Here is a 15,291-nt window from a genome sequence, read left to right as displayed (position 1 = left end):
CTACTGAAGATTCATCATGGTTGTCTAAGGAAGAGGTTTACCATTTCAATTTATCTATAACACTGGAGATGTTGATAGGATCTCAAAATTTGTCATGCAAAAATTTTGGTCACCTGGTTAAAATTGTTTATTTTTGGCTAAATTGTGTCTCTATTGTGCCTTTCATGGCTTAGGGTTTAGGGCTCTCTTTCATTTGCCATTCCTTTCTTTATAAGCCTTGAGTATGTTCTATTTACTCGTTACCTTTTTGGGTTTTAAAAATAACTATGGGTCATCAATTCATTGGCGGGGCCATGTTATGTCCCTAGACTCTATATTTTGTTCCCTGGTCGCTTTTAATTTTTAAAATTTCCTAAAAGTCTTGGTTTTTGACTTAGGCTTTTCATGGTCGATCTTTATTACATAAGTGTCCCCACAATACCGTGAAGACTTTTGTTGACCGTTCTATTTATTGCGGCATCGCGGGAAGCTGACATCTATCTTGGAAGTTGCCATGTGTTGAAAAGAGGGTGGCCGAGAAAATGTTTAAGAAGGATTAATATCATTTTGTTTTTTCAAGGTTAGCGGAAATAAGTTAAAACTCGGCCAACTAAACGGTGAATATTTTTGCACGTGCTGAAAATGGATGGACATGTTTTAAAGTGGATCAAAAGGTGCTCGAGCATTAATGGCCTAAGATGAATGGTCACCAAGGAGGACAAGTTAAAGATCATCTTAATTAGATAGTCCTCGCAATCCTGCGATCAGAAAATGCAGAGGCGTTAAACACCATGGCATCATAGGATGATGGCATGTGTCCATGCTGGGAGGTCGAAGCCAAAGGTGGGGCCATAGGGATGAGTTGTAAGGAAGATTGATGTAGAGTTTTCTTATTGGACAAAGGTGGTGTCATATGCCAATGTTGATTGTCAATGTCAAATTAACTAAGGAGGACTGTTCGATTCCCCAGCAAGGAGGCAGATCTATAGTCAGGTTTCAAACTCATTTCAAAAGTATTTGGAGTCGTTTCATCGCTCGCGCAAGTAGTAATGGTGGATGGGACACAATTCTACCAACACAGGAACATCAAAAGAGAAATTTTTGCCCATTTCTAATTACCAGAGGCATTCAAACAAGAGAGAATAATTATTCAAGAACTAAAGGAAATTTTTGCAAGATTTTGAAGCACAAAATTAGGGTTCACAATGTCAAAAAACTATAAGTTGAAGTTGTATCTTTACTCTGGTGAATTTCAAATTTCTAAGCATAGGGATTGCTTTAAATTTGTAGGGAAAGTGTATTGATGCAAACTAGGGTGGGGAATTTGAAGTAGAATTTCAAAATCCAAGTTATATTGTAGTAGCTATAAGATTTTCAAAAGACTTTAGGTTCCTGTAGAAATTAAATCAAGAACTCTAGGTTTTCATAATGGCACCCCAAAGACCTGACTCTGGTAATATTGAATATCAAAAGAGGAATCTCTATGATGACTTTTTGGACCAATTGAAGCAATCAACAAATGATAAGTACCAATGATAGAGGTTTTCACATGGACAAACCCTAGGTGAGGGTTTAGTTGACAAAGTTTGTGACATATTAGATGAAAGGGTGCCAATGCTAGGGCTAAGCATTTTCAAGCTATGGTTTAGTCAAAGGAATTTACCAACCCCATTTTCACAGGGATGGCAATATAATTTGGGGAGGTTAGTTGTACCTACTGTATACATAGATGTGGATTTTTTGAGAGCAGTGGTAGATAAGTATGACCCAATTTCAAGGGTTGCGAGGGGAAGAAAAGGAGAAGTTATGTTGAGCATCCGAAGGGAGGAGTTTCAAGAATTTTTTGACTTGTATGAACCTTTTGCATCCCTAGAACTTATTGATTTGGAGGAACGAAAGAAAGAATATGAAAAGATAAGGTATTTGATCAGAGAAAGATTTCTCACATCCCACTTGGCTAACGTAGAAGATACTCAGTATTATATTGGCCCAAGTGTTGAAGAGCCTTTTCCAATTGATGCCTTTGCACATTATTTCAGGGCTACATTTTTCACACTGTGTTATATTTTAGGTTTCCACCCAGGCATAGTAATCCCAAAAGCATATATGTACATGGGGATTCAGATTCAGCATCCACATTTTGCAATAATTTATGACTTTTCTCCATACCTTGTAGACAAGATACATGAGGGGTTGCTACAGATTAAAAGGGGTGACATTAGTACCTCATTTTACTGGTATTCCATGCTTATGTACATGATCTTGTACAAAAATGAAAATTTCTTTGTAGAAGAAATGGAGTTGAGGAGGGTGCTGGATGGAGAAAACATGCCAATACAAGTTTGGAGCATGGATATGTCATGGGACAAAAAGGATGAAAGTTTTGTAAGATTTGATAATTTCTTTGCATCCAGGCTTAGGGCTCGGTTGGTAGTAAATCTACCAAGGATTCCAGTAGAACTGCATGATTTTTTGAGGCCAACGGAAAGAAAGTCAGAATTGAAAATTGAGCACAATTAGGGTGATATTATTCCCTATTCTATGAGCATAGTTATAAGAGTGTATGGTTTTCATGGACAACTACATATATTGCCTTTCAATGTTCCACTTAGATTAGGATTTGCAGAAGTTATGTGGCAATTGGGATGTATACATGAAGATGAGCTAACAAAGAAAGGTAAAGGCACCTTTTTCCCTGGTTACACTATAGTCCTATATTTTGTAATTCTTAAAGGAGGATGGGTCCATTTTGAAAATGTTCTTTCTCCTTATTGTTTGAGAGTCAGCATAAAGAGACATAGTGACCAAGAGGGTTTTTATCAAATGTTTAGAAAAAGAATCAAAGGAAGCTAGATGCCTCATTATTTTGATTTTCTAGAATATTTGATCAGGAATGAGTTTGATTTGAATAAACAAGAGGTCAGAAAAGAAAGATGGTTGGCTTATAAGAAGTTGCTTGATAAAGTCCATAGGTTGGATCCAAAATATGATCCATTGAGAGAATTCAGACTATTTTATAAGAAAATGGATTATTTGATAGAAATTTTTGATGAAGTCATGTATGACCTGATGGATGAGGTGGAGCAATTGGAGATAGCAAGTGACCAAGCTATCAGAAAAGAACCTCCAAAATTAGCATCCTAGCAAAAGCCACTGTCAAAGCCTTCACATCAAAGGCCCCAAGTACAAAGATCAACATCATCTCTAGAAGGGGAGCTAGAGGAGGAGATACCTATCAACATGCCTTTGAGAGGGAGGATTATTTACAAAAGATTAAGAGATGAAGATGATAGTGAAAACAAAGAAGAGATAAAGAGGAAGGGGAAGACAATAATGGAACAAGAGAAACCCCTTGAACCTTAGTGTGGGCCACTTAAGGGGGTAGTGATTATAGATGTTGAATCTCCACCTGAAAGGAGCCTTCCACCTCCTCCTTCACCTCCTCCATCTAAAAGACAGAAAATTGACAAGCTTGAAGAACAACCTACACAAGAACCAGAGGAGGAGAATGTGATAATTCTTATTGATGAAGAGTTGCAGGTGGGAATCCCATCTCCACCAAGGTCATTAGGTTGGGACCTTGATCCACTGGATATACAAGGAAAAGACATCCAAGATATAAGGAAAGAGGCATGTGACAAGTTCCTGGAAGATGAAACATTTATTGATAGCCAAGGATTTTTACAGTTGGTTTGGACTACTAAGGTTGATGAACTTATAAAAATAGATGTGCTGAGAAGAAGGACCAAAATCTTGACAGAAGTGATAAGGAAATTAAGGAAAAAGTTAAAAGTGAAATGACGAAAGAACTTAGGGCCATCACTCCTATAGAGGGAAGAAGAGTTGTTGACCAAGCAAGGGTCTTGATTATTCTAGAATGGGATCTTGTAGATGTTGTATCTTTTGATGCAATAAGGAAATCTGAGCAACCTTTGTATAATTCAGAGGAAGAAGTTAGACTGGCATTGCAAGGATCTGCCTACAACCAAAAATATGCCACATTGGAAATATGGTTGTTAACTAAAGGGGCTAGAAGGCCTGATATAGCAGATATAAACCCAATTTAAGGGGAATTCTGATTATAAAAAGAGCTTCAGAGACTTCGGTGGTGGAGGCAACTGACCTAACAGTGAATGTGGCAGGGTTGGCACAAGAAACAACTAAGAGGGAAAAGGCAGATAGAGAAGAATACCAAAGAAAATATGAACAAGTATCTACAGAATAGAATAGAGTTTAATAGAAGAATATTGAATTGGAAATGGTAGTTCAATTGTTGCAACAAAAGTAGTTAGAAGCCCCTCTTGATTTGCCTTTAACATCTAGAACACCTCCATCCACTCCCACTGAAATAGCTTCTAAGTATCCAGTTGGAATTTAACCCTCTATTCCCACATTGGAACCAATTATTGAGGAGCCTACATATTCAATTGACCCAACTAAGGCTCGGTTGCTTGAGAAAATAAAGGAATTGGAGCGCTAAATAAAAGACATAGAGGATAGAGATATCTTAGAAAAGAAGGACGTAGTGAATACTATTTTGAGACATTTAAATGAGAAGATTGATAGAAAGTTACATATTATTCATTCATTATATTCTTTATTGTTTGAAGACATAAGGAATTTTGACAGGGATCAAGAGGTAGCTGCACCATTATCTGGTAAGTGGGTGCATAGAGCTAATGAACTAAAAATGATGTTCATGGCTTCCAAGTTTCATGCTGATAAACCTCAAGAAATTCAACCAACCTATTTTTTGGTGAAGTCATTACACGAATTTTAGACTCTTCTTAAGAGTTTAGAGAAGAAGATCAAAAAATTGATAAAATTTCAATGAATTGCAAGACACATTTTTGCTTGCGATTATGGAAGAGTGGAGATGTTAAACAATTGCAATCATGGAAAGAGCAAGTAGAGAAGGTAATCAATTCTCAAGTATAATTAATATGTGATAATCATGATACAGATATGCTTGAGGATAGTATGGATAATATTATCAATACAGGTACATTTTTTGACACTTTTGAGAGGGAAGTCAACCAAGTAGCCATTAAGTATACTCCATATAGGATGAAGACAGACAAGGTTATGAATTTTGAATGGCCATCAGAAGAGGAGTATAATAATTGCGTGAAAATGTACCTAAACGAAGAATAGCCTAGAAATAGTCAGTTAGCTATTTACTATTAGAAATAACAATTCGGTTCCTAGTTTTGGCATCTTGCATCAGTTATTACCTTGTGAAATGAATCCAAAGCACCATGAGCCAACACCAACATCATCTTCGATGGTTTCTAAGAAGGCCAACCATAAAGAATATTTTGAAAAAGAAGTCAGGATATTTTTCCACTAAGAAATATTGTTGTAACAAGAATCACAAGTGGACCAATTAGCTTGTGGCATGTGTCTTCTCAAGTCTAAAGCTTGTTCGCTCCCTTGTTTTATAAAAGGGAATTTAGGGCCGTGTAGAAGGGTCTTTTTCTGGTTTCTAAACATTTTGGTTCTAGATGAATCCAGTAGAAAGTCATAGGTAAAGTCGAGAACGATTTGTAAATCTAATACTAAGCAAATAGATAGAAATTTTAGTGTCAAATTTTGTGAAGTTGTTGAATCCTTAGAATTTATACTATTTTTGGTAGAGCTAGTAATTGAATTTATAGGGACAAAATTCAGATATATTTCTCTCTGGTGTACAATTTTGTCATATTTTGAATAAAATAAATCAAGGGTTTCTTTTCATTCAACTCACTGTTGTGGTGTGTGTAATTTCTATTTGATGCTTTAATCTACCAAATTAATTAAAATGCTTTAAATAGAGTTACAGATTGATAGGACTTGTGCAGGGATTTTGATAAGAAGTTTTAGGTTTGGTTAGAGATGAGATTTATTGTAAGGCAATAATATCTTAGATCTATATACTAGGATAATCCTCTATCATATTTCAGTATGCACTCTGTGAATCCAATCTCCCAATGGAATAAGGCACTGATCTATGTTAAACACTGCTCTTGTTGTCAATATTTTGTCTGCAACATCTTTGGCTTTATATTTTCTTGATAAGTAACAAGTTTCTTTTCATTTTATGTATGTTTATTATCTTCTCATGCTCCAATTGGTTGAGGATCAACACGGAATTAGCCATTCCTATAGGATTCTTCTTTTGTGTTGAGCCTTATTATATGAGACTGTCTTCTTAGTTGTAGTGGTATTTGTAATTGTTGTGCAGAGGTTGTAAATCGGCTAAGGGATCACCCTCCCGGGTTTTGCAAAGCCCAAAGTGCACAAGGATTTGTAAAGATCCTTGTCAGTTGGTCCAATTCCTAGAGATTATTGAGTATTGGAGTTGGTTCCTCGATAGATAAGTGAAAGAGCAACTTGTTTAGTACATCAGATAGTGTAAATCCTATTTGGGAACCAACAGATGTAACAAGGTAACTTCTCAAATTATACTTGGTTTTTTATGTAGGAGCATCTTATGGTGTAAGGAAAATCGTGCATCACCCCCAAAAAATTTCTTTGTTATTTTGTTTTGTAGGTCTCTATAGTTGTTTTGGAGGCCATGATGAGACTTCACACGTAAAGGAATATTAGTATTTCTAAAAAGGCCAAAAATAGTAAGTTTGCTTATTTTGGGATGTATATAATAGAAAACTTATTAGATCATATTTTGGTTGATCAACTATCTCTAGGTGGATGGGAATTGTTGTTCATCTTGGGGGAGGAGAATTTTGTCACCTATCCTTAATTAGGATGTCTAATCACAATATTGAGTTGATATTGGGTGCCAAAGGACCAAAAGGAATTTACTGCTTGAGAAAGAGATCAAATTTTTTCAGCTCGTAAAATTACTCCTAAAAAGTTTCAAACTCAAATTTGAGGACTTTATAAGCCTCATACAAGTTTGAAAGTTGGATAAGATTTTCATATATTTTGACTTTCCATATCTCCTCGTACGTGTTCCAATGATGTATAATGATTATTATTTGGATGCACATGTCAACATATAGGGCTTCCAAAAGTCGGCTACAAAAATTTACTTTTGATATAAAATATCTTCTTGTGTGAAAAAATAGATGGTTGAACTTGTGAATTTCCATTCTAGGGAGTTACACTTTTTATAATATTTGAGATGGGTAGAAGAATAGTGTGAGAGTTATTGGTACCAAATAAAGAGGTGAATGAAGGTTATATACCACATTTTCTTCCAATGGAGCATATTGTGGCTCTAACTTGCTGATTTTGGATAGAGTTGAATTTGTTTCTAATTAGATAAGCCCGTGTGGCTATAGTTGTGTAATCTATGAATGCTATAATTTGTTTCATTAAAGGAATAAAAATTGTTTGTACTACTTCCTAACAAATTTTCTTTGTAACTTTGTCATTGTGTTTTATGTAAGTGATTAGTCGAGTATGTATTGATAAAAAAATGGATTATTATAGCCTTCATTTTTTATAACATTGATAACATGTCCGAACTTGTGCCTGAGTTGAGTAACACAATATTGACTCATGGTTATTCTATAAATGTATTGGATCTCGTATTGTGTGATTCTTGTACAGTTCATATATCTGATTTACATCCTAAAGTGAGTTAGCTTGGGAGATAGCTATTGTAGGAAAAATTGATCTTGAATGTTTTCCTTTTGACTTTGAGCAAGATATGATTAACGGTATTGATATTTCTTACACTTAAGAAGACATAATTGAACTAGGTAGTCTAGTTGAGGTTTTAAAAGAATGTTGATTTCTTATTCAAGACTCATAATAGTAAAATGATGAGGAACATGGCATTTTTGAATCAAGTTTTGTTGTTTTCAATGATCAAAGTACATTACTAATGAATGCGATTTCTCTAGCCTTACATGTATCTGATAAAAATGGAATGGTGTATCATGAGTCAAGACTTTGAGAAAATAGAGGAACATTGCATGAGCATATTCTCAAAATTATAAATATATTAAATTAGGTTGCATATTTTTAATCTCCTTTGCATTTTGATTACTTTCAGTTTGAATATGGCATCATGAAATGTAAAACATATTTAATCATAATCAAGGGGAAAATCTCTAAGTTTTAATTTTACAAAATATGTACTTAAAAAATGGTCATATCCTACCTTATTCTTACTTTTTTAGTACAAAAATAAACATGTTAAACTTAAGACCTTACCTAGTAGGATACTACTCTTGCGCATAATGAAAAATAAATAAATGGATATCAAAATATTCATTTTTCATGAACTTTTAAGCTCAATCTTAAAATTTAGGCTTAATTAGGTGTGAGTTAGGTTTGATGTAAGCTTATTTTACTTTTCTTTATTGCCATATTTGTTTGATGTTTTAATTTATCTTCAATAAATATACTAGCTGTCATTTAATTTTTTAAATTTTATTATGAAAACAAAAGCATGGTAAAAAAAAAAATCACTACAAAAACTTTAACATAAAGTTGTATTTGTTAATTACGTCTAGAACAAAGCTAGGAAAAAACACACGGTAGCTAATGCGTGACAAGAGCCTACCGTCCCGCACGAGATGTGGATGACAGCAATAGGCTAGCATTGCACTATCTGCTCGCTGCGGTCACCCACGAGATCCACGACAAACACATTGTATTTATGCTAAGTTGATAAGGTGCCGATCTTGATTGGAATAGTTAAAAATGAATGCAAATTCTCCTTTTTAATTTGGAAATGAAAGGAATGGTAAATATAAATGCAAGCATGTCCGATTAAGCCAAAGGATCAGCCGGCAGACAGTAACGTATGAAAGTTGATAATTTGGGGCGTATCAAAGCAAGGAAGAGGATTTTCGAATCTAGAAAAACTATATTCAAATGGTGAAGTTGCCGTCTTAGTTGGAATTACAATACAATTGGGAGCGAAGGTTACAGAATATATGATTTCATTGTTTTGATTGGGCTCTAGAAGTAAACTTTCTCCGGTGTATGTTGAAACCCCGATAATGACGCCCACGAAACGGATCTTACCAAGGCAACAACACTAGTGCTGGTGGCAGCTATAAATACAGTAAAGTTGTATCATTCAAACAGCCCACAGCTGAATCTATCCAAGAGAAGAGAAGAGAAGAAAAAATTGCAGAGTATACGTTTTGCAAACCATAAGGCGAGGTGAGGTGAAGTTAGAATTAGATGGTCACAAATAATTTGAATTGAAAGGTCAGCTGATACTTTAATGTGGGTTTTTGCAGGGAGGATGAGGACGATGTTACTAGCATTTGGACTGCTACTGAGCATGTCCGTAGCGGAATGCGCCAGGCATAGTGATGTTGCAGGAATCCTGGCATCATGTAATCCAATCGGATATTTGAATGGCAACTCCCACGACTGCAATCACGACCACGGCTCAGATTGCTGCCAGTCCGGGAAGCGATACTCACAGTACAAATGCTCGCCCCCCGTGACAGCCACTACTCCCGCCACACTCACACTGAATGGTTTTCAGAAGGGGGAAGACGGAGGAGGGCCTTCGGAGTGCGATGGGGACTACCACAATGACAACGATCTCGTGGTTGCTCTTTCCACAGGCTGGTACGCCGGTGGAAGCCGCTGTCACGACTTCATACTCGTCACCAATCCAGACAATGGACGAACTGTGCGGGCCATGGTGGTGGACGAGTGCGACTCAGTCTCTGGGTGTGACAAGGATCACGACTTCCAACCCCCTTGTAATAACAATATCGTGGATGCCTCTCCAGGCGTATGGAAAGCCTTGGGGGTCAACAATTACGATGATGTTGGTGAAATGAGCATCACTTGGTCTGAAACTTAACCTTTTTCGTGCCCTCCTCTATGTCTTCGTCAAATACACTGTGTCAACGCATTCCTCATGCACTCTTATTTATTACTTTCTGCACCATAATATACGCATCTCTATTGTATATTGTACGCATCTGCATTGCATAAATTGCGCTTTTCATTGTAATTGCACTTATAATCTCGTGAAGAGGAATGTAGTCTTATTTAAATTCACTTGCTCCACCATAATATACACATCTCTATTGTATATGCACGCTTTTTTTTCTTTCTTTTTTTCCACCCCTCTAACCATAATTCCCTTGACTTCAAAATATATTTTTCCTTCTAAAAGTAATATTTGAAGCTCTAGTTCTAAACTATTTTGCTACTAAAAAGTAGATATCTTTGATATCATTTTTTATAAAGAATTTGTCAAGATAAGAAATTCTTTTCTCAATCTATAATTTTTGATCAAATATAATTTTATAGTGTAATTTTATTCTAATTCCTCTATTTATATTTAATAAATTTAATTTTGTGATATAACTCCAACATCCTCAAATCTTTTATCTATGAAGCACACCTCTACTAGGATTCAAGGATGGGTAGAAAGTATTGATGAGTATTAAATATCTGGGTGTCTAATATCTTATCATTTCAAGCATAAAATTTTCAGCTTTCAATTGATTTGTCATATTGTGTCATTTATGTTGTCATATCTAAGATTGTATAGAAGGAATTAACATCATTTTATTCAATTAGATTACTAGTTTCTTGTTAGAGTCCTAGTAGTATTCAACCATCAAAATGATTTTAGTCATCTTTGTTCATCAAAATGGTTGTGACACTAAAAGCTATTAATCCTCAATCAAATCATATTTATATAAGTCAACTAAAACCTCTAAGTATCCTACCTTCAAATATATCTACATAAAGCATCTAGAATGAAGGGTGTAGGTATAAACCTAAAAGCACAAGTCAAAAACATTTTAACTTGTCTTGTATGATAAGTCTTGGATTTACCCCAAGAATCATAGTAGATATATTCAAAACTTAAATTAACTAGAAGACTTAACAATAGTTATCTGTCCTAAGATAGTAGACCTACTTTTATTTTATTATTATTCCCTTTCTATAAAAAAATTTTGATTTATTTTTTAATTATTTAGATAATAGTACTTTTAAATTTTATGGTAGACCTCATGTAGAGGTATTTAAAACAATACAAATTAAATCAATGTTGATTTGCTAATTAAAGATAGAGCTATATTCATTTCCAATACAATGGATAGAAGAAACCATAATATCCTTGAAAATACTTGTGTTTTTAAAAAAATAGAGGAATTTCTAGATATTTAGAAAAAAGGTCATGTATTCTCAAACCCAATATATTTGAGATTCTTGTTTAAATATTTATTCATGAATTAGAAAAATATTTATAGGATATTTTTCTTCTCTCTTGACTCTATAGAATACTTTAGCTAATAAATTTATTTATGAATGTAAGCTTATCAAAGTTGAAAATAATAAATAAAAGTGTCATGTTCAAATAAATTAATATTTATTGGCTTAAAATTTATTGGAATTAAAATACCCTTCTACTTTATAAATGATTTTTACATCAAAATTGATATAGATAATCATTTTGACATTAGGATGAACAAATATTATGAAATTGGATTCTCTTACCTCAAACTTGAATACATTTAAAGAAACATACCAAGCTTCCATTAATAAGCACTAAAAATATTATGCTTATGTAAAGGAGGGGATTTTCTACCCTCGAAGTGATAGGCCTCAAGGAGAAAATTGGCATTCACTACCTCACTAAAATAGTTCTTTGGAGAGAAAAGAAAATATCAACTAACTATCCAAACCTATGAATGGATATTACTCGATAGGAGATGTAATAAGATATCTAACTATAAAACATGAAAGAACATGTCATTTATACTCTTTGACGAGCTCTACATAGCCCATTTCCAAGGACATGCATGTGGGTCTAGTATGACAACGTGATGTGCTAGTGTCCTATACGAACAAAATATAGAGGACCATACAAAGAGTACAAAGGACTAGGTTTTGATGTATTGCAACAATGTCTTTAACAATACAAATATAATAAAAAAAATAGTATCAATGAAGAATTAAAAAATGGAAGGAGATTCTCACACAAGGTCTAGCTATGAAGCCTCCTGCAAGATAACTCTCCTCGCTCAACGAAAAAACTGCACACAAACTAGAAGGAGAAAATATTGTTGTTGTGTTTAGGGGCCTATCATAGTTAGACCCTCATTTCGTTATTTCCATGTCTATGGATAGCCCGGATAATGAAGTACATAAAAGATAAACAAAGAAATGGTGTTAAAGATAATGAAAATGATATGTTAATGGAGATAAATAAAACAAAAATGCAACAAGTGAAAGGAGAAAAGACTCCCCTTTTAACACCAACAATGTGTAGGTTTGCTGGAGAGAAGATGAGCAAGTTGTGACAATGATAATAGCACGAGAGAAAAACCAGAAATCCAACATGAAGATAAAAAAAATCTGTGAAAAAGTTGTAGTCATCTCAAATGATCAAAAAGTCCCCAAAATAGGCTCACATGGACAATATATAGAGCCCAGGGAAGAATCCCAACATTGATGGCCACAAACAGAGGTGTTACGAACTCTTCTAAGCATAGACGTAATGGTGAAATGACCACTAGCGGACTAACATATTCGTAGGACGCTAGCACAACATACAATCATCTATACAATGAGCTAGTGTTTGAGAGTTGAATAGTCAATGTGGTTGGGAAAATGCCAAATCTTGAGTTGACAAGGCAATTCATGTGAACAAAAGGACAAAGAGATGAAGAAGGTGTCCAATCATCTTAAACTGAAGGTGCTTATGTGATGTGGAATTGTACAAGGTACAATTTATAATGTTACATTTTTCTCTCACTTTAGCAAGCATATCATTATTGAGAGATGCGAAGCTAAAGTTGAGATATGTTACTTAGTTATGAAGGGGAAGCAAAATCTATCAACCAAATGAAGTTGCCTGTAGTGAGAAAAAATGTGTTGTATTTTGCTAGGCTATTCCATCATAAACATGTCAATTGCAGACAAACATGTTAGATGAAAAGTGAAAACTAAAAATGATCAAGCACAAAGCAGACAAGATAATGTAATAGAAATAAAACTCGCTTAATGGAGGAGAATCCTTATTATAAAAAAAACAAGATACGAATTACAGAGATAAAAAGGGTGTTGTCGATATGGATAGGAAGCAGGGATAACTTTAAGAAACCACCCCTCGGGCAACTGTGTAAAATCTTGGTGAATCGGACATTATTTTCGGGGGGAATTTTCATAATTGATGGAGAATTTATTTTTTTAAATTGGGAAAAAAATTATTTCGTATTGGCGTTAATTTTCTAGGGTACGAAAATTCCATAAATTTCTGGCGAATAATACCTTGTTCTATGGGAAAAATATTTATTGTGGGAGGCGAATATTTTTTGTTAAAAGGAACAAATATATAATTGTATGAGCAAAAATTTTTACTCCAAAGGAAAAATTATTTATATTGATTGGCAATTTTTATCCACCGCTTGAAAATTATTGAATTTGTTTTGGCCAATATTTTGTTTTTTATGGAAAAATGTATAATTTATTGGTGATTTCATGAATTCATTGCCATTAATAGACAAGGCACATCACATCAAATCAGTACATCACATCACATAAATTCATAATACAATGAGTCTGAACTCTGCACGATGTATCAATAACCGTGACCACTTTGACACGTGAAGGGTGACACATACCTAAAATATATCAATGATTTTAAACCGTTCGATGATTGTAGATCAATGCCTGAAGTTTTATTTCGACCCAATTTTCTGAGGAGAACATAGCTCACCAGAAAGTGCTCAGAATGGAATTGGATTTAATAGACACGTATCAAATGTCACGAATCACAATTGATAATTTTGTTCATTTAATAAATATCTTTTCAGTAATTGCAATTCACACTATCCTCATGACTTCTAATGTGATACTTGCCAACTTGGTACTAGTTTATAGCTATTTCCATTTTCGCACAATAGTGCATTTATGGAAAAGATTTGCAGAGATAAGAAAGATTTTAAAAAAATTAAAGCAATTAATAGGGTTAAAGAAGTAATTATTACAATCAAGAGCTTCAACTATTTATATACGATCTTTGCTTCTTTCATCTTCAATTAGCCTTTGCCATTTGGTAGATAAATTGTCAGAGTTGTATTTAAATTCTTCCTCTAGTTTAGATTTATAGGCTCAGGTTTTTTAATTTGTTAATCTATTTTCTCAAGATGGACACTCCCATCCACTTGAGAAGCACTTCTGCAGAGGACTAGAGGGCCTTTCTAGGCTCCGTTAGAGACCCAACCCTCCAATCAGTCTACAAGGAGGCTGGGTCGTTCACCAATGAGGTTTTGCAGATGGTGTTGGGCAGAGAGTTTCTGTGAAATGAAAATAGGTACCGTGTTAACATGGACATTACATCCCATTTCTTAGCATCTCTTCTGGACCTCGGAGGAGACAAGGTGGATATGCTAATGTTGTTGAGCAAGGTTTTTAAGGAAGACTTCCTTGGAGATGACATTACTATTGTCATCCTTGCAGAAGTAGGGGTGGGGATCCCTTGGGTGCGTGAATTATCCAAGCTTCTCCTCCCTGACCAAACAGTGCCAGTAGCCAGGCAACGGTTTCTCCTGAACCTGAATGCGGAGCAGTTGACGCGTCATAGGAAATGGGCACGGATTGGCAGGGACTTCCTCTAGAAATGGTTTCTCTTGGATGACTTTCCAAACTACAATTGGCTTGAAGAATTTTCTAAGCTTATGTTGTCTGAAGAATTCTACATGGAAGGAGGGTCAGATTCTTAGTACAAAGTTGTAAACCATCCACTACCTGTGCCCTAGCCCCGCCCCCTTGTGCCCCTAGTAGTTTTTTTTTCCTATGTCCTCGAAACCTAAGAGGCTCAGTGGCTCACTCAGTTTGGCTTTTAAGATTTTGAGGGTCTCAAACTTGAGACGAAAAAATTGTAAATTTCTAAAGCATAAATATTAATGATAATTTTTCAAATTCCAGTTTGTTTCAGTTTGCCTCTTACAGTCTTATGGATATAAAAATGCTTTCTATAATTCTATTTCATTTTTATTAATTAATTTCTTTCAAATTCTTTTTGTATATGAGCTACACTATTTCAATTATCTGTTAAACAATGGAAATAAATTTAATACTATGATTTGTTTTTATGTACTGCTGTTAAAAAAAAACAGTTCGTTCCTTTAATTATTAATTATAATTTTATAAATATCAGCTTTCATTTTTGGAATGCAGTTTAGGCACCCGAAGTCTGGGTCGCCCTCCAAGCTTGCCAGTAGCTATATGTCCCTTCCTTCTTCAGCCCTATCTCTCAATTCTCTACCAACCTACATCCTTGCCACCCCATGCAAAGCCTTCAAGACTTCATCCACCCTAGTTAATTTCACAAAGAGTTTCATCACTTCCCACCCCACTCGG

General features: G+C 34.8%; 1 protein-coding gene across 1 annotated transcript; it reads left to right on the top strand.

Annotated features, from left to right (window-relative positions):
• Positions 1-9,199: 9,199 nt before the first annotated feature.
• LOC131076005 (kiwellin-1-like) lies at positions 9,200-9,766 on the top strand. Its single transcript, XM_058013016.2, has one exon. It carries the CDS (start codon positions 9,200-9,202, stop codon positions 9,764-9,766), a length of 567 nt encoding a protein of 188 aa, XP_057868999.2.
• Positions 9,767-15,291: the final 5,525 nt, after the last annotated feature.

The sequence above is a fragment of the Cryptomeria japonica genome, chromosome 3, assembly GCF_030272615.1.
Source record: "Cryptomeria japonica chromosome 3, Sugi_1.0, whole genome shotgun sequence".
In the NCBI taxonomy this organism is placed as follows: domain Eukaryota; kingdom Viridiplantae; phylum Streptophyta; class Pinopsida; order Cupressales; family Cupressaceae; genus Cryptomeria; species Cryptomeria japonica.
This window is presented reverse-complemented; position numbering and strand designations above follow the sequence as displayed.